Genomic DNA, 18,980 nt, shown 5'->3' with positions numbered 1-18,980 from the left:
GAGAAGACATGGCATTGTAAAGTGGCTTTTCCCTTTATGTTGCAGTCAAAGTTAATTGAATGTTTGTCCCTGAAGCCCTTTATTCTGTTCTCTTACCTTTTTTTTTTTTTTTTTTTTTTTTTTTTTTTTTTTTTTTTTTTTTTTTTTTTTTAACACAGGGATGTAGCAATAGACACCGTGAAGACAGGAATGGGAGGAAAAGCTGGGAATAAAGGGGCAGTGAGCATTCGTTTTCAGTTCTATAGTACCAGTTTCTGCTTTATATGCAGTCACTTGACTGCTGGGCAGACTCAGGTGAAAGAGAGGAATGAAGATTATAAAGAAATCACACAGAAACTCAGCTTCCCAATGGTAAGTGTAGATGTATGTATGCTAAAAACATTGGAGATAAAGGTGGGATCTTCACATCATGAAAACTGGTCTCAGGCTACCTTTGACAGATCATCAAAGAAGGAATTTCAATACCATGAAAGAAAATGTTAAAGGAAATGTTAGCAAATAAATAAAAAATAGGGAAGCATGTTTCACAGAAGACTAGATGCCACCCAGTATAGCACTTGCTTTACAAAAACACTAATCCTTTCAAAAAATAATATTGCTCCAGTGCTTGAAAAGTCCTTGGCTTTGTGCAGTTAAGCTCTGGATGACTGATGTTAGAACGGAGGGCATGATATTGATAGCCCTTGCTGGCTCTAGTTAGGGAGAATTCCGGAAAGACCATCCATGCCATTCAGTGCAGCCGTGCCTTGGCTGGGTCGGGTGTGATAGATCAATTCTTGGGTACTGACTGACACAGTACCTTCTGTTCCCTTCTTTTTGTCCTCGGGAATGTGTCACTATCAAGGAACTGCTGGCTTCTCTCAGAGCATGGCAAGTAGGCACCACTGGTCTGCATGAATAACTTTCCCCCTAAATTGTGTCAAATCAATCACCCTAGTGTTTTAATTCCAGCTTGTCTCTTCAGGCCAGTAGACAACCCATGGGATTTGGTAGCAGGGCTCCTTTGCTTCCCTTAATGTTGATTGTTTTAATTTCCACTATACCTTGTTTGTTGGACCTCTCTGGAAAGGCCCTAAGCCAGGAAGGGATTGGATCAGTTTGTGTGTTCTGGTTAGTCAGCAAAAAATGGCGTTTGGGTTGCAAAGCATAAAATTTTACCTTCCTGTCGTTTGTAAGGCTTAGAGGCTTGGAATATGCAGGGTATCAATCAGTTGGTTTATGTAGGAGCTAATACTGACAGACTGGACGTCCTGCGAAGGAGATCTGTTCCAAATGGCCATAAAGTTGTGCTTATGGTAGTTTTTCCTTCTAATACCTTGTTAACTATTTGATGTCCTTTACACTTAAAATAGCTGACGGTACCTTGTGTGTATAATGCATATAAAGAGTGCCCTCTAGTGCTGTGACAGCCACAGTCTGGAACGTTTCCCTTAGGACTCTCTGAGGTTTAGACGTTTATAGCTGATCTGGGAAGGAAAAAAAAAAAAAAAAAAAAAAGAGAGAGAGAGACTGGTTAGAGGATAGGATGCTAAATTTAGAACTGGAGTGGATTTTCATTGATGTTTGATTTCAATACCTTTATAAAACTGTGGCATGCACATAAGGTCGAATTAGGAGCTTGTTCTTACTCAGGAGCTTGTTGCTAAATTTGCCTTGGTACCAGAAGCACATTTTGTGTTATATTTAGAATATGCAAATATATGCATGTGAAATGTGTTAGGGAAACAAATATATATTTTGAATATTCATGACATACAAATTGTGAATATAAAGCTAGGTTCCAGCTTAGACATACCGCCAGGAAAGAGGGGTCAGAGTCTGACATTCTTGTTTACAAAATTTGGCTCAGTGGGGTGCCAAAGACAGTGAAGGAACCATTCTATTTTAGTACAAAATAATTTTGGCAAATAAATTGTGACGAGTGTTTAGTAATTCAGAGAGACTGAGTGCTACATTTCAGTGCACTTTAAAGGTGTTTTCATGATTGTGATTTAACATTAACAGTATTCTGTACCTCAAAACTAGGGGCAGAACATGTTCTCCCATGACTATGTCTTCTGGTGTGGTGATTTTAACTATCGCATTGATCTAACGTACGAAGAAGTCTTTTATTTTCTCAAACGTCAAGACTGGAAGACACTTTTGGAATTTGATCAACTACAGCAGCAAAAATCCAGTGGAAAAGTAAGGCAATGTGTCTCATTTTCTTGAATAACTGCATGCTGGCTGGGTCTTTCTTGTTCCTTGAGAGAGTGAAGAAGTTGCATTTTCAGATCCTTGTTAGTAGCACTTAAATGCAGCAATTGGTATAAAAATCACAACATTGTTTGCAAGGAAGTTGATATGTCACAGTGCCACCTTCTTCATCTGTAAATTAAAGAGATGCTCTTTATTTAATTAGATTTTTAAAGACTTCCATGAAGGGACTATTAATTTTGGACCAACATATAAATATGACGTTGGCTCGGAGGCTTATGATACAAGTGATAAGTGCAGAACCCCAGCGTGGACTGACAGAGTGCTTTGGTGGAGAAAGAAACTGCCCTTTGAAAAAACAGGTGCGTAGGATCCTCCCTTATCTGAAAGTTGTTTTAGAATTCATCTAGAACCCACTTAAGGGGATTTAATCTAGTGAATGGTGCTTTACTGAAGCAGATGTTCTTTCAGCTTCACTGGATTAAGTGTCAGAGATAAAGAAGGCCCTTTCTTCTTGTGTGTGTGAACAAAGGCTTCATGCTACAGATCGAAAAGGTGCTGGGAGCTCACTGAGGAACTGAAAACAGCTCAGCTGTAGTAATACAGAAATAATTCTGTCGTTTTTCAACAGAATCATTAGTCCACATAAAGTTCCTGTGTTATAATGGCTGGTAAAACTGCTGTTCTCAGTAAATATAGAAACAGTTTTCTGTAATTTCTTCTGTACTGGTAATTCTTAGGAATATTTCTGCTAGTTTATAGAATTGGGACAGGTTTCATTATTTAGTGCTTATAAAGTACTTTGAATTCATGAGTGGCCAACACAACAGAAAGGCTGTTTTCACTTGTTATTCAAAAGTTACAGTTAAGAAATAAGAAGTATTTATTTTCATATCCAGGGATAGTTTTCATAATCATTCTCTCAGTCTGCATGAACATCTATCCCCCAGTATTTCTAAAATTTGAATAAATTCATATTAGAAGTGTAATTGCTGAAGAAATAATTTGGCCTGTGCCTACAGATGTGTTTTTTCACATACCTGGAAATTTCTGCTTGGAATCCAAGTCATACCATGACTATGTTAAGTGTAAAAACTACAAAGCAAAACTAGGGCTATCATGCCGTCATGATACAGTTATTCACTTTTATCTAAGGAATTAAAAACAAAGTAAAATGAGGAGCTGAAACGATTGAAAGATACAGTCCAGGAAAGAAAAGCTATATGAGACATAATAACAAAATTAAAACAGCCCTCTTGTGCTGACTGTTTTCATTTTAGGAGAAAGAACACCCTTCAGCATTTCTGATGCATATTCCTTATTTTGCATGGCAAAACTTGCACCTGAGGATCTTCAGCAGTTGAAGTACATACATGCAACACATAGGACCTAACTAGCTGGTCTTCAAGAGTCAAGGCAGGCCCCTTTCTTTAGAGTTTGTAGGCCTCCCACAGCTACCTCACACGGGTCCATAACTGACTGGTACATTCCTGCAAAGCTTTCTTAGTTTTCTGCCAGACTTCCTTTACTGCTGGTGGCAAGGCTCTTCTGCCTCCCAGCTCTTATTGTATTGCTTCTTACTGCTGTTATAGGCTAAATGAATGTTTCTAATTGCTCTTATAGGCTTTACAAGAAGAAAGTGTGAGTGATTAGGAAGAAAAGCCATATTCCATGTTAACTCATTTTCAGCTTCACAGAAAAGAGCATTATCCATTTATTCTAACAGTGACCTAAACACTTCCTTGTTACTAACAACAATAGAGTATGTCACTCTAGCATAATGTCTGGAGCACTTTCTGTCACCTTAAATGGATTGCAATGGAATTATTTGGAGGTTGGATTTGCATGGGTTTGGTTTCTCCTATCTCTTGTGTATTATTTCTCCAATCCCTGTCTAATATTCAGGTAGAAGGTAAAATACTAATATGACTCTATCAACCCATGTTGTACAGATAATTAATTGGGCAGCATTCAGGGCAACAATTTTGCAGGTGTCTTACTCTACTGATCGGCTGTCTCAGTTGCACTCCCAGTCCTTTGTCCTTTTTTTTCTTTCTAATCCCTAATTTGTAAATCTTGTGGGATACAAGCTCTTCTTTAAATGATACATATATACAAGAACAAAAAAACCCCATCTCCCACTCCCAAGGTCTGTGGAGAGCTTCCTAATGCAAATAGTATTTAACTGTTAGTAAAACTAGATTTGACTGAGTTTTAAATCATGTTTTGTGCCGCATAGCTGGAGAGATCAATCTTCTGGACAGTGATCTGAGTGCTGATACTAAAGTCAGGCACACTTGGACCCCTGGAGCCTTGATGTACTATGGGAGAGCAGAGCTGCAAGCATCTGACCACAGGTAACTAAACAATCAGAGAGAGGTTAAAATGTGTCAGGTTAAAATGTGTCATGCTGAATTGCACCTTCAGAGTGAGGGACTAAGTCTGATTAAAACAGAAATTGTACCCTTACTCCGTGCTCAGTATCTTCTTGATGGGTTTTTTCCTCTCATGGTGAGTTTTATATCAGAGTGGCAAGTATCTAAGTCATGTATTTATTTTTCCTGCACTGTGGTTGCAGCAGGGGTTAGATAAGTTGCAGCAAGAGGTATAGAAAACAGAGCTTTCTGTTCCTTGGTTTTGGAAAAGCTCTGATACCTAAGGAAGCTGCACTGATGGATTTCCACTAAGCCTGCTGTGGAAGAGGAGGAGTTGGGACTGGGTGGCCTGAAGAGGTGTAAGCCAGGCCACACAGAGACAAGTTTGGCCTCTTCATAGCACTCAAGTGTGGGCCTTCTGTGCCTCCTTTAAAAATGAAAATGGGAGAAGATAGAGAAATCAAAGCCCAGTGCTTCTGGTTGGTCTATATCATTAACTTCTCTTTAGGGATATGAATAACCTATCTTTGATAAACTTGTTCTCTGCTTCACTTCTGAGAAAAAAATTCTGTAATAAATACACTTTGAAGGGTCCCTTACATTCAGGATATTTATCTCACCCCCTTGCATGCTACAGTATTGCTCCTCCTAGCAGTGCTTAGTGACCCCCAGTAGATGTCTGTGCTTCTGGTGGTGCTCCTGCATGCCAGGACTGTTCTGTATTCTTCTAGCAATGGAACAACATCCCTCTTGCAATCAATTCTCTGTGTCAAGGCTCTGACATTGCTGTGTTCTGCAAAGCACAGTGGAGCTGCTGCTCTCATTATATAGGACCCTGAGGATGCAATCTGTGGAACATGACTGTTATACATGGTTTTCTACTTCAGCAAACTCGACTCCAAAAGCTACTTTTTAATTACAGTCAGCAGGTTTGCTTTCCCAAGGTTTGTGCTAGAAAAAGGGCATAGCTGTATGTTTGTGCCATATGGAAATGCATTATGATTCACAATACTTATGGAAATAGTTAATGCTTCCCATACATTTTTCCCCTTTATTATCTCTTTCTAGCCCTGCTGTTGCTTTCATGTGTTCTGTTAATATGTATTCAAGAGCCAGGTCTATTGCAAGTAGAAGGCAGCAATTTTGACCCAGTTGTAAGAGCAGCTGTCCCAGTCACTGCTCTGTGTGTATGTGCAGGTGAAAATCTGAGATTGTGGATTGCACCCACTGAGATGAGATGAGTTCTGCTCTTTCAGACATCTCTCTCAGATCTAACACACAGAGAAGTAATTTGTAAGAAATGGCTCAAGAAGCAAGTTTGCAGTGTTGGCTGCTTGTAGTGTAATGGATTGGCACCTATTTGCTACATGACAACATTACACATTTAGAATAACTTGTCCTTAGTTTTTGGAAGAAGGTGGCCTTGTCTAACAGAAAATAATGTATTTCCATCCTGATTTATAGATGTTTGGTGCCACAGCTGTTTGATAATAAGTGAAGTATCCTGATATTTTGGTCTGTAGGTTTGCCATAAGTGCTACATACAATTGTTATTTCAATTCACTTATGTTGGGTCTTCACTGTTACATTCAGCTAATGCAGGACTGAGAAATATAATTAATAGTACTCAAGGAATGGTATTGACCACTGCAAAATAAATAAAGCTTACCTGTCCTCCTTCTTTATATAGATTTTAATTTTATATAAGCACTTCTTATTTTTAAAGAAGTATTTTTCCTTTGTTTTGTGTAGGCCAGTGTTAGCTATTGTAGAAGTGGAAGTTCAGGAAGTTAATGAAGCTGCCCGTGACAGTGTTTTCCGAGAAGTGTCATCTTTCCAGGGACCATTGGATGCCACAGTAGTGGTAAATCTGCTATCACCAACACCTGAAGAGAAAAATGAATTTCCTGAAGACTTGCGTACAGAGCTTATGCAAGTGTTTGAGGATTATGGCACAGTTGTTCTGGTGAGGTGAGTTTGGGATCTGAAATGACATCTGTTAAAAACCACAGACTAGAAGATCCCTTTTCTCCTGACAAAGTTAACTTTGTATTGGAAGGAAGTGTGTAGAATTCCTTTACTGCACTTTCAATTCTTCATTAGAAATTGAATGCAAGTGTTTTGAATATCATGTCTCTCCACAACCTTTTAAAGAAATAATGCAACAGCTCTCTTGTCTGAGTGGAAGAGAATTTTATTCAGTACAACACCATAAAGCAAGAGTCTTTGATGTAAATCATCATCTTTAGGTTCAGACCTTGCTTCCAAGCATTTGCTGCTTCTGGTGGATCCTCAGGCCCTGCTTTACCTCCTCTGGGGTGAGGTCTGCTCTCTTCCACCACTCTTTCACACTTGGCAGGATTTCCTGGCTGGCTCTCCTTCCTGTTGGGGGTCATTTTGCTTGTTTGTTAACAGTACAGCTTCTTGCAGAGCTATCACCCACTGGGTTTGAGAGGGAGAGTGTGATACCTTCTGGCAGAGCAGCCTAATTTCATTCTGATTGATTCTCTACAGGGCTCCAGCACAGCTGTGAGACTTCTGTTTTGAGAAATACAGGCAAAAGACCTAACAGTTGACCTCTGGGAAACACTACCAAAAACTTGTTCATGTTTATGATGTTTTGATTAATTCATTAGTGGAGAAAGCCAATGACCTGTTGTAAAGTTTTATGAAGCACCAATATAGACTGAGAGTTCAAAAGCAGCCATGCAGGAAAAGCAGCACCACCTTGCTTGTGAAGAAAAGGAACAAGAAAAGAACATGTTTTGGTGGATAGTTCTTGGTTTGTTTTTAATTGCTTTAGATCTTGGTGGAATACTAATCTTTGGGAACATCACATCCCTCTGAGGTGAAGGATGTACAGAACCACAGAAGTTAGTCCAGAGGGAGTGTAGATATTGGACTGGGTATCCTGTCAACAGCTGCTGAGATGTAGTCCTGCTGTTCCAGGGGTGATTCAGAAAAGGGCAGGGTGCTGGGGTCACACAAGGGAGGGATTAGAGAGGAGTCCAGCTGAGATTCATAGATCACCTGCTCCTCCTCAAAAAATAGAACTGCAAAGGAAAATACAACTAAAAGCAAATGCATAGCACTGCATATGTATCCTGTATGTAGATCTACATGGTAGTTTTCTATCATGCTAGCCTTCAAAGGGTTTTTATTCAATAGTGAAATAAAATGTTTTTTCTCCCTGCTTTTCTTCACTAGGATCTGTGGAGGTCAAATGCTGGTGACATTTGCAGACAGCAAGTCAGCTCTTCGTGTTATGGATATAGATGGTGCCAAAGTAAGAATTTCTCAAACCTATAATAATAATTTCATAACAAATTTCTCAAAAGTGGTTGTTTAGAATAAGGTACTTGAGTTTCTACCTAAATCAAGTACCCTTTTTTCAAAGGAAGATAGTACTCATGAAGTCCTCAACTTTCACATCTGCTGAGGCTATTAAGGCAGTATTTTAGTTTCAGGATGGCATGAGGTGACTTTTCATGGATCCCAAGCAGTGCTTATGATCTGGCCTCTGACACCGCTGCAGAACAGATGGACTTGTTCATGGTTGTGGCTGCTTGAAGCAGTTCCCCTGACGTTCTGTGTGACTTTATACTGTTGCCAAAGCATCCTCGTGATTGTGGTTTGGAGATTTTTTGTTTCTCCAGTGTATCAAATAGGCTCCTTCTGCTGAGCTGTTAACAACATGATTCATTGGCTTCCATGGCAAATCCAGCATTAGCTGTAGGCATTTACCATCCCATCCCATGCTTGTCCTTCCCACACACATACTCTACAAATCATCAGCCCCCTGTGGAAGAAACTGTTTATGGGGCTGCCCTGTAAACTTAATACTGAGGTAATGGATTTAACTCCCATTCTTCTTTCATATTTGCAGTTTTATCTTTTAATTTGACTCCTGCCATTGATGTAATTTATAGCACAGACTGAGTCACAGTTGTATGCACACAGTATGTGAAGGTGCTGGGAATCCGAGTTAAGAACTTTTCAAACTGATTTTCCTGTCAAAGCTGCTGGCTTGTCTACATTTCACCCCAAATGTCATAGAACAAAACACATAAGCAGCTGAAGTCCTAATCTTTTTTGAAAATACACCTTCCATATACATCATATATGAAATTTTATGGTCAGAGTCTCCTTACAGGTGGCAATAGGTACAAAACTCTTGTGTATTTTAAAGCTGCTGACTCAAAAATGGCACACTCCCTTGCCAATATTGTTATTCCAGTGTCATTTTGACTATATTTGGTATTTCACCTATTTCTCCAGTCTTTAATGCAGCAGCAGTGCTTTTGAGCTGTGAAGCTCATTTTCTTTCAAAAATACTGTTACAATCTGAAAACTTGGTTATGGGGGGTAATAAGAGTGTTTCCTTTCCATTTAGCTTTTGAAGTGAAGCAGTTGTACAACTTGATCAGAGAATGGTGCTAATAACCTTGGGGTCCTGGGTTCAATGCCTGCATGAGCCATTCCCTTAACAGTTGGACTTGATGATCCTTCTGGGTCCCTTCCAACTCAGAATCTGTGATTTGTGTGATTCTGAACAGGCTGGCACCACTTGCTTATTCTGTTCAAGCATTCTTGTTTTGTGAAGGTGCTTGGCAAAGGGAAACAAGTCTTTCTGTGCTTAGATTAGAGGCAGAACAGTGAAGATCCAGCCCAAGACTAAGGACTGGCTAAAGGGCCTGCAGGAGGAAATTGCTCGAAAACGAGACAGCGTTGTCCCCATGTCCCCCACAGCAAACTCCCATCTTCTGGAAGAAAATTTTGACTTCTCAAGTTTGGACTATGAGTCAGAAGGTAAGTAATTTGTTTCTAAGCTAAGTAGTGAGAAATTGCTTTGCTGATTTTGGTTGCACAGAGAAGGTACAATGTGAGTGTCAGTGGTACCTTAATTTGTAATGAAGCCACACTTCTTAAAAAGATGACTGTAATTAAAGCCATGACTTGACTCTGTGCCTGGGCATAGAACTGTTACTTAGATCATCCTGTCAGTTTAGTGTTATATGTTAGTCAATGTATGGTACAGCTGTAGAGAAACACTGTAATGAAACACATGGGGCAGTTATACAAGAATCTTGCCCAGCCTATATATTAAATTAACTGATAGTATAGATTAATTAATTGGCTGTTTTGAGAGACAGAGAATGAATTTGCTCATTAATTCTTTGTCATCTAATATTTCAATCCAGGTGATATAGAGGATGAAGATGATTATTTAGAGGATGCTCTGAGTCAACACCTCGTAGCAGACACAGCAGAAGATACGTCAGAGCGCCCTGGACACTGTGCATCTGTAGCTCTTTCAGACAAATCTGGACAAACCCCCCGCCTGTATAAAGGTAAAGTATCCACCTTCCTTAAGGTAAGACCTGAAGGATTGTTATTTGCTCTCCTGTTGTATGTATTTCCCTGTTTGTTTATATTTTCACGCTAGGTTCTCCTGTAGTACCTATTCATGCTCAACTCCCCTTGAGCTAGTGACTGTTACTGAGGTCCTCAGGCATAACAGCAATACAAATGATGAAACTTAGATTCTCCTTCTCTCTAGGCCAGGGCAAGGCAGGAAAGCTGAAAAATGCTGGTTTTCCTTTTCTAGCCAGAGGAAATTTAATCTTTTTATCCATTTGATATTGTTTGGCACCAGAACATACAACAAAAAAATTGCATGCTATTTTCTTATTGGTGAGGGCCAAAACAAAATCAAACCGAAAGAATCCTGTTGACCCTGTGATGTGCTCAACTCTGTCCTTTGAGCAGTAGCAGTGGCAGAGCAGTCAGCTGTAAGCTGGGTGGTTGTTGTGTTCAAATTACTTCAGAGGCCTGTAGTTTATCCTTTGTTCCTATTTGATTTATTTCTGAGGGAGTCAAGGTTCATAGAATATATATATATATATATATAATCATTCCTTAGGTTCCTCATGTTATCTTTTTCCTCAGTTACTTGCCTTGTTTGCACATTATTGTGAAGTGACTTGGTAAAAAGAAGATAAAGTTGTGGAGAGAAAACTGATAAAAACTGCAGCAAGAACTAGCCAAGACAGCCATAGTCTTACAATGGGATGTGATCAGGATGTGCTTCAGTGGCCAAGCGTTGACAGGCTGGGATATGTATTAAACACCTCATTGTGACAGCAAATGATTCAGTAGCTGTCATTCTGCACTTTCTCAGAAGTGCTTTGTCTTCTGACATAAAAGTGAAAACTTTTAATACCTTCAAAGGTCGAGTCAGAAGTAGAGTTCAAAAGGATTGAATGAAATTCGTACACTTACACGGACAGATTTTCCAAACAGAGTGATTTATGGCTTTCTTGCCCACCTTGAGTCATAGGCTGAGTTCAGTGTGGCCAGACCCTAAAGCCTATCCCTGAGTCAAGGAGTAATCAGTCATTATTAAATACTGTGAAGTCAATCACTGTATTATAGGGTACCTTGCCCTCCAAGCACCTCTGGCCTACTGTGTGATGATTCATTAAGCCACAGAGAATTGCAGTGAGTCTTGTCACCTACAGTAACTCTTCTCCACAAAAAAATCACAAAATAAATAGATGTTATGGAGTATAGTTTGAAGGAGGTCAAGGTAGGGTCATGATCTCACAAAACTCAAAATATGATATATTCAATTAATCTTAAAGTATCTACGACTTCAGATTCCTCCATAAGCTTCCAATTCTCCCTGAGTAACTCCTAATTGAAGGTATGATGATTGTGTAGCTGGTGGTAGACACAGATGGAAAACAGTGACAGGCACAATAGCGTGTGTGTGTTTCTGAGGTCAGGGAAGGTCACAGCTTCACGAAATTGATGTCCTTGCCAGCAGCCTTTCAGGGACGGAATTGAGTGGTAATGGCTGGCTTTTGTTGTGTTCAGTTTTACTGCCAGAACTTCAAACCATGCCTCCAGGTGCCTGCATGACTCCTTGGGTCCTACTGATGAGCCCATATCCGCAGCTTAGAAGTTCTGAAAATGCAGAGAGCATGAGGAGGGCGGGCTGGGCAGACCACAGGCTCTGTCTCTGTGGCTGCCATCTGTTGCTGAGTGGGAGCAGGAAACTGTGAGGCAGCTCGTGATTCCCTGCAGAGCACAGCTTTCCGAAAAACAAGAACTTGTTTACAAATTCCTGAAGTGCAAGAGACTGCTGCTGCATAATTCCTTCCCCATGTCTCCAAAACACAATGACAAAACTAAACCCAGTGAATCTTGGAGCTCTAAAGAACAAGAGCTGCATAGCTGGGCAGCCATGGCAGGGTGAGAGGGCTGAAATGAACGTCCTCACTATAGCAGATGGGGGAGAATAAAGCAGTCCATACTTCTCCCCTCTCCAGCTGTCAGAAAGGCTTAGATGGGATGAAAGACTGAGTAATTAGTTAGTGAGGTAAGGTGCAGACAAGAGCTAGCAGATTGAGGCAGGTGTACCTGTTAGGACATGTTGCTGGAAAGCAGAGATTTTTCTCTGGTATAAAAACAGTTCTGCTGTACAAGGAAAGGTGTCTAATCTTCAAATGGAATTCCTGAGTTTGGGAGGGAAAGCAAGGAATTCACCATGACTAGCCCTGACAGTTTGAATGGGAGCAGGTTGCCACTAAGTCTGGCTGTGAAAATCTCAGAATCTAACAAGGTGCCCAGTAACCCAGGAATCAGATGCAGGGATGTTTTGTGTTGGTGCAATCAGCTAATAAATGGTGGAAAAAGAGAGAGAGAGAGAAGAATTTGACAAAAGGGTAGATGTTTCCTGCAGTGGGAGCAGGCAGACACGTCGGGGGAGAGCAAAAAATGTGAATGGAGCTGTCCTGTTGCCAAGGGACCTGGCTGAGTGTTGCCACTCAGAGTCACCTCTCTCCTGACCTCTCAGATCTGGCACACCTCACCCAGTGTGTATCTAATACAGACACTTTCTAAAATGTCCCAGATGACGCAGACCTGGCCGATTTGAAGCGGGAGCTGGAGGCAAGTGGGGAATGCCCCCGCCGGATTCCAAGCAGGTCTCTGTCCATTCCTACCAGGCCTCGGCCACTTCAGCCACCACAGAGGCCTCCCCCTCCTGGTGAGTTGAACTTTATTTAATGGGGTGTTGGCCTCAGCTGAACAGTTTTTGCCTGCCATGTCTGGGTGACAAAGAAAGTAATACCTTGTTCTGAAATGTCACGTTGTTGAGGGACTTGTACTTGCTTCCGAGCCTGTTTCAGTGTGAGTATTCCTGCCATTAATAATGGGAGAAGTTTGTCTTCAGGATGACAGATAATCCACAAAAAAATGTCTTTAGTAAGGATAGAATAGCCCATATGTTTCATACTAGCTCACCACTAAGGTTAGCAAGTTGAGCAGCCACTTTGTGGCAATAAAGATATTGGTATTTATGCCTGCTGACTTCAGAAGTCACTGAGTCTTTTCTTGAAGGTTTTTGAATTCTGAATTGATTATAATCAGAATTTTAAAAACCTTTGACAAAATATTTATTCTGGACAGTTTTTGTCCTTTCCTTCCTTGCGAGCAATTCTTGTGTTTATGAAAGAAATGCAAAGTGGATTATGATTTTCCGTGAGGCACAAAGGAAAGTGACGCTCTTCACCTAAGCTCTGCTCCCCTGAGATGTCATCCAGAGCTGTGCTGCTCCTGTTTTTATGGCTACTTATGGATGAAAGCAGATTGCTAGATGAACATAATCATCTTTGCCTCCTGTATTTGACAAGCCATACATCATGTTTTTCTTGCAGCCCAAAAGTCTCTCTTTCGTGTACATTTTCCAGACTTAAATTAGGAGTTTTGTGATACTCACCTGATAGAAGATGAGTTCTTTAGGATTATTCCCATTCATTTTTGAGTCTGTTGCACAGAAGTGCCAACACTGGTATCTATTTCTGTGCCTAGAATGCAATGCTAATGCTCAGCTGAGGTTATCTAATTAATTAAATGAAAGAAACAGTTCAAGATTTTAAGGGGGTGATGGTATGCACGTTGTTTTGTTCCATTGCTGATAACATTTTGTACCAGCTCCTGCATGTAAAAAGCCTTTTTTTATTCCTCTTTCAGCTGGAACATCAGGCAAAAAGTCCCCCTCAGATGGTTCCCTCTCTCCAGGAAGCCATTCCACCTGCTCCATCCTGGCAACAGCAAAACTGCTTCCTGGAGCCCCTCAGCAGCCAGTGAGTCCTGCTGCTCAGCACAGCCCCTTGGCATTGTCCTGATCCCTCCCATCCACACTGAGAATCATGGACAGGATGCACCTGTCATACAAGGAAGGAAGTCCATCACATGCATGAGCCAAAAATGCCAAGATAACTTCTTGTACTGTAATACTAGACTGTAGGTCTTGTTAGGCAGCAAAAAAACGTTAATAAATTAACAGGAGTTAGAAAGGCCAAAGAGGGAGAGAGAGAATGAGTGGAGTAAGACCAGGGCACAGTTGCTGCTTTCTGACAGATGTTAACTCGAATTTTTAACACCATCATCATATGGTTTAATTCTTTTCTCACTCTGTTTTGGTGGGCCATGCTAATGCCCAGAATGCAGGAAAAGTCTTGACCACTGCCAGCAAGGCTGTTAATCCCCTGAGGAGACCAAGACCAGAATGTGGAAATGCCTCCCCACTCCTGTCTTGCTGGATGAGGACCCTAATGCATTGAACAAGGGATGGCTAAGGGACTAGCTGTGCCACTCAGGCACTGGCCTTCTGTGAGCTGGCAGCAAACATGTACAATTTGCCAAAAGATTCCCATTTCTTTAGTGTTTATAGATCACTGAATGGCCACTTGTAAGAACAGAATTTTATATGTAAAATTAGAGGTGTACAAGAAAAACCAGTTCTCTCAAGATGACTTGTTCTCCTTTGTGTTTTTAAAGCCCAAAGTCCGGACTGGAATAAGCAAACCTTACAATGTCAAGCAGATCAAAACCACCACAGCTGAGGAAGCAGAAGAAGCTATCAGATGTCTTATGGAAGCCAAAGGAGGTAAGCACAGCTTTCTAACTCACTTCTAAAAATCTTTAAATAAAGAAAACTGTAGGTGTATTCATCTCACCTTAGTCCAGATGCACACATTCCTATTCAGAATTTCACCTGAACACATTCTTGCAAAATTGTATGTGGTATCTGTCAGTTCTGGTAATTTTAACCTTTTTTTCAAGATGAATAAAATTTTATATTTTGTTGTAGAATCTGCTACTAGGAGAACCTTGGGTTATTTATGCCCAGATGTGATCAGAACAATTAAAATATAAAGATGGGATTTTGATAAACTGATGGTACCTGTGTTAGCTCAGAGTTGCATAAAGGATATTTGCTGCTCTATTTACTGAATGCTCACTATTCCAAGCAGAACTACAGAGCAAATGCAGCTCTAGGAGAAATAACCTGGATTCTGTTCACATTTGGACAGCAAGTATTGCTGTAACCTACATAAAAGCTTGCACTACTTCAGCTTGAATAGCTAAGCTAAAAGGCTGTGTTTAGGGTCTCTGTGTAGTCCCTGGAGAAGAGAGCTTCTTGCAAGGGCAAGTTAGAGCACAAAACTAGCTTAGGTACTGTGAAAGTACCCCCCAGGGTTGCATGCAGCCTTTCTGCTGATGCTGTATGAATGAAAATGGCTACCTGACTTTGAAAGGCTCTCAGTTTAGGAGAAAACCATCCCTTTTCATTTATATATTGAATGAATACAGTATGGAATAATCCCGTTTATTTAAAAAATCATAAAGGCATCTTTGTTCCTCAGTACTGTTCATTTAATTTTGAAATCAGATTTACTCTCCATTGATTTGGAAATTCACATTCACTTGGTGTGTATAAGAAAACTAGTCTGGTCAGCATCACTTCTAGTCCCTTGTACTGTACCACCAGCTGCCAATTAGAGTTCTTTCCCAAGTACTCTACAAGATGCACTTGGTATCGTAAACTTGGTTTTCCAGATAATGGCAAAAGGATGCTCAGAACTTGAGCCCAGTACTCCTGAATCCCCAGCCAGTGTTTTCTTCACTTGACCAAATGGTGGTACAGCACTGCTGGTTTGGCATGAAGTTATTTCAGGCAGGGAAGTTTTTCCCTAAGAGCCTCTTACAGATGTTACAGGATTTCAAATGTCTGTGCTTAGTTCCAAAACCCACCTTCTTGGCCTGAGCTGGCCCTATAGGCATGACCATTTTGGGAAACCTGGCTGTAAAGGAAATTATCTTGAATCTATGTTCTGATCAGGCTGAGATGCCATATTTGGTTTTGCTTTTCAGGAGTACAGGAAGATGCAGTAAAGCCTGTTCCAACCAGAAACCAAACTTCTTCCAAACCCGAGGCCCTTCCCAGCATCACAAAGTCAGCACCATTTCAAGGGTCGCAGGCAGGAGCGGTGCCTGTGCCTCATCGTCCACCTCCCAAAGTTCCAACTCCAAAGAAGCCAGTGCCCCTGCAAAGAACAGGAGTCAAGGTGGAAAATGTAAGAGTTGCTGCAAAATGCATCCAGCTTCCATTACACAGTGTAAATGATGGAGGGGTGGGCTGGTTGTTTTTTGTAGGAAGTCCTGTCATGTCCACAGGTGCTGGAATAATTTTGTGTGTTACAGTCACCAAGGCATAAAAATGCAAGAAAGTTTGGAAAGAGAGCCATATTCAGCATTCCTATTTGTCAGTCCATTCTCTTGTTTTTCTTCTGGTTTGTCTAAACCTTGTCAGGATGTAATTTTCTTTTATCACAGTCTCTACTTTTGACCATGAGTGCTCTGCTCTGTAAAGGTCTGAGGCAGCTTCTTCATCACCTCTGTGTCCTGTGTCCTTTCTTGCTTTTCTTGCACACCTTGTAATGGGATTCAGCCTTTCAGTTTGAATTCTGGAGTCTACTCAAGGGTTCTTATTCTTAAAAATATAAAGTTGTAGGTGTTCAGGCTTTAATATATGTCAGGTCTCTACAATGGAGACAATAGTTCACCTCTAGAGCTGCTAAAATGATTATCTAATTTGTAAAGCAATTTGAGTATAAGAGAAAGACGAATATAACCTTTTATATTCTTCCTTTGACAGAATCTCTGCTAAGGAAGCTCTCTTCTAAATTGTTAGGGCTCCTGCCTTACCTTCCTTTGGTAAAGGCATTCAACCCTTCTCTATAATGGACTTTTTGCTATCTTTACTTAGCAGATTCACCAAAAAACCCAACCTAGACAACACAGTCTATGCCAAGGAGTGGTCAGTTTGTTTTGTTTAAGTTGTCTCCATTCCCAGGTCACTCTTGAAAGGTACTGAGAGGGATTGCTATTTTGGTGTTAGTTATGTGAGAGCTTCTGCAGGAATAGATCCATTTCAGTTTGACTCTGCCCTGGAATTCCACTCCTTCCTCCATCTGAGGGAGGTCAGATGGGAGTTGTGTACTTGAAAACCTCTACCCAATCTCCCTCTACCACAGTCAAACACAGCCAACTTAACAGTGCATAGGAAGAAGTGGCAAGGGCTATGTCCAGCATGAGCTACTGACTAAATATTTTGCCTGCGTGAAAAAGCCTGTACATTATCTTTTAATACTGTGCAAGAGTAATGAAGAATTTAAATGCTTTCATTTAATCACACGGAGTGCGAGAAATCTGAAGCAGTGCTTCTTGTGCTTATTATGTATATACCTTTAAATGGTGGATGTATGTTAGACTGGACTTTGAGAGCTTATTTTTATCTTCAGTTGCCAGCATCAGTGAGACAGGACAGAGCCCTAAATGCATTTATTGGGTTAGCTTTAGCTAATTCTCCTTCAACCTTATCTATCCAAATAAGCTACACTTAAAGGCATAGCCCCCCCTATGCAATCTTGCTTAAGTAATATTAGTCAGCAGAGAGATGTGAACAAATAAACAACTCCTCAGAACTGTGTTAATTTGGCCCAGAGCAAAATCCTAACCTGAAAAGGGAAGTGGTCATAAAGAGCTGTGAGTGAACAGGCTGTAGGTCCCGGTCCTTCACTGGCTCTCTGAAGGAACAGGGCACGAGCCCAGCGCCCAGCAGAGAATGGTGCTGTCAAGCCTCCTCTTTGTATTGCTTTTGTTTCTTCCAGGACTGTCAGCTTTTCTTAGTACTGCTGTCAATTAGACTTGCACCAGTAGTGACTCAGAGTTTAACATCCCTCTTTGTTCTCACATTTCTTCTTCCATTTCCTCCTCAGGCCATGTCTCCAGAAGAGCAATTTGACCAACAGACAGCACAGTCTCCTTTTGGCTTGTTAGAGCCCCATCTAGAAGGTGGAGCTATTCTTAGTCCAATCAAGATCACTCCAGTCCCTAAACCCAGAACACAAGCTGGGAAGCCCCAGGAGAGCAGGGGGAGCAGTGAAAGGCAGCCCCTGTCAGCAAGCACAGCTGAGTCCATTGTCCTGCCTCCTCAGAACGCTCCCTTTGCCCCAAAGGTGCCACCAAGAAGAAAGAAGTCAGCTCCTGCAGCTTTTCATCTCCAAGTTCTCCAGAGCAGTGACAGCTCCTTTTTCAGTGGGTCACTGTTCAACTCCAACAACAACAACCCTGGCTCCTGCTCCCAGACTCATGGCCCTGCTCACTTGGGTCTCACAGCCTCTGCTGGCCCAGAAAACAGCACAAGCCAGCCCTTGGCACCAAGTGCTGCAGAACTGATGGCAAAGCTCCAGGGCCCCTCTGCACCAGCAGGCCAGCATCCACAACGATTGGATACCAGCTCCCTGCCAGAGAACACCAATCTTCTGGACCTGGACATGCATTCTTCCTTCCCTCTTTCCAAACAGTCACCATCAGCTACTTCTCCAGCACACACTTCAGAAAATTTAAATCACCCCAGTCTGAAAGATTTCAGTCACTGGGTTACATTTAGTGATGATGAAGACAGCAGTGCAGTGGCAGAAGGGTTCAGCAAACTGCTCGTCTTAGAACAAAACAAAAATAGCTTAATGAAAACAAATACTGATCTAGAATTGTAAATTTCTGCCCCCTTAGTGTTCCAAAAGAAATCATAATTATGATGCAAAATAAAAATAAATCTTTTTTTAATTTAATGAAATAGATCATCTGTCCGTGCTACATTTCATTTTCACATTTAAAGATACAGCCCCTGGAGGGAAGTATATAGAGTACGTACAACCTAACATTACCTACAGTTCATTTGAAAACTTCCTTATTCTAAGTTATTTCTTTTTATTAATCCATCTTAAGATGTTTTATTTCAGGTACAAATCATATGTAAGAATGTGTAATGATGTATGGAAAAAAAGATATTAAGAAAAACATTTTCCTGTGAAATGTATATTTTAATCAATTTCTGTTGTTTGAAATAAAGCATCCTTACTTTGAAGAGTTAGGCTGCCACAGTTATTCTGGAACAAACATCCACAGGGGGAATGCCCACCAGTATAACAACAGCAGTAATACTGGTATTGCTCTGCTGCAAGTTTCCAAAACTCACCCTGATTTTTGCTC

The 18,980-nt window shown here is 40.9% G+C and overlaps 1 protein-coding gene across 3 annotated transcripts in view; it reads left to right on the top strand.

Annotated features, from left to right (window-relative positions):
• SYNJ2 (synaptojanin 2) overlaps nt 1-18,789 on the top strand; it is a 64,551-nt gene extending 45,762 nt beyond the window's left edge. The window contains exons 15-27 of one of the 3 annotated variants that reach the window (XM_083856581.1): nt 159-351; nt 2,026-2,184; nt 2,402-2,558; nt 4,436-4,553; nt 6,324-6,542; nt 7,779-7,857; nt 9,212-9,380; nt 9,773-9,922; nt 12,490-12,624; nt 13,611-13,723; nt 14,421-14,529; nt 15,798-16,000; nt 17,705-18,789. In XM_083856581.1, the coding sequence (XP_083712707.1) occupies nt 159-351; nt 2,026-2,184; nt 2,402-2,558; nt 4,436-4,553; nt 6,324-6,542; nt 7,779-7,857; nt 9,212-9,380; nt 9,773-9,922; nt 12,490-12,624; nt 13,611-13,723; nt 14,421-14,529; nt 15,798-16,000; nt 17,705-18,484 (2,584 nt within the window). In that variant the 3' untranslated portion in view covers nt 18,485-18,789. The remainder of the gene's footprint in view (nt 1-158; nt 352-2,025; nt 2,185-2,401; nt 2,559-4,435; nt 4,554-6,323; nt 6,543-7,778; nt 7,858-9,211; nt 9,381-9,772; nt 9,923-12,489; nt 12,625-13,610; nt 13,724-14,420; nt 14,530-15,797; nt 16,001-17,704) is intronic. The other 2 variants (XM_083856582.1, XM_083856583.1) reach the window with 2 other exon arrangements.
• The last annotated feature ends 191 nt before the right edge of the window (nt 18,790-18,980 follow it).

This window comes from Zosterops lateralis (genome assembly GCF_965231275.1).
Source record: "Zosterops lateralis genome assembly, chromosome: 3".
In the NCBI taxonomy this organism is placed as follows: domain Eukaryota; kingdom Metazoa; phylum Chordata; class Aves; order Passeriformes; family Zosteropidae; genus Zosterops; species Zosterops lateralis.
The sequence above is the reverse complement of the archived record's forward strand: the minus strand, read 5'-3'. Positions and strand labels throughout refer to the sequence as shown.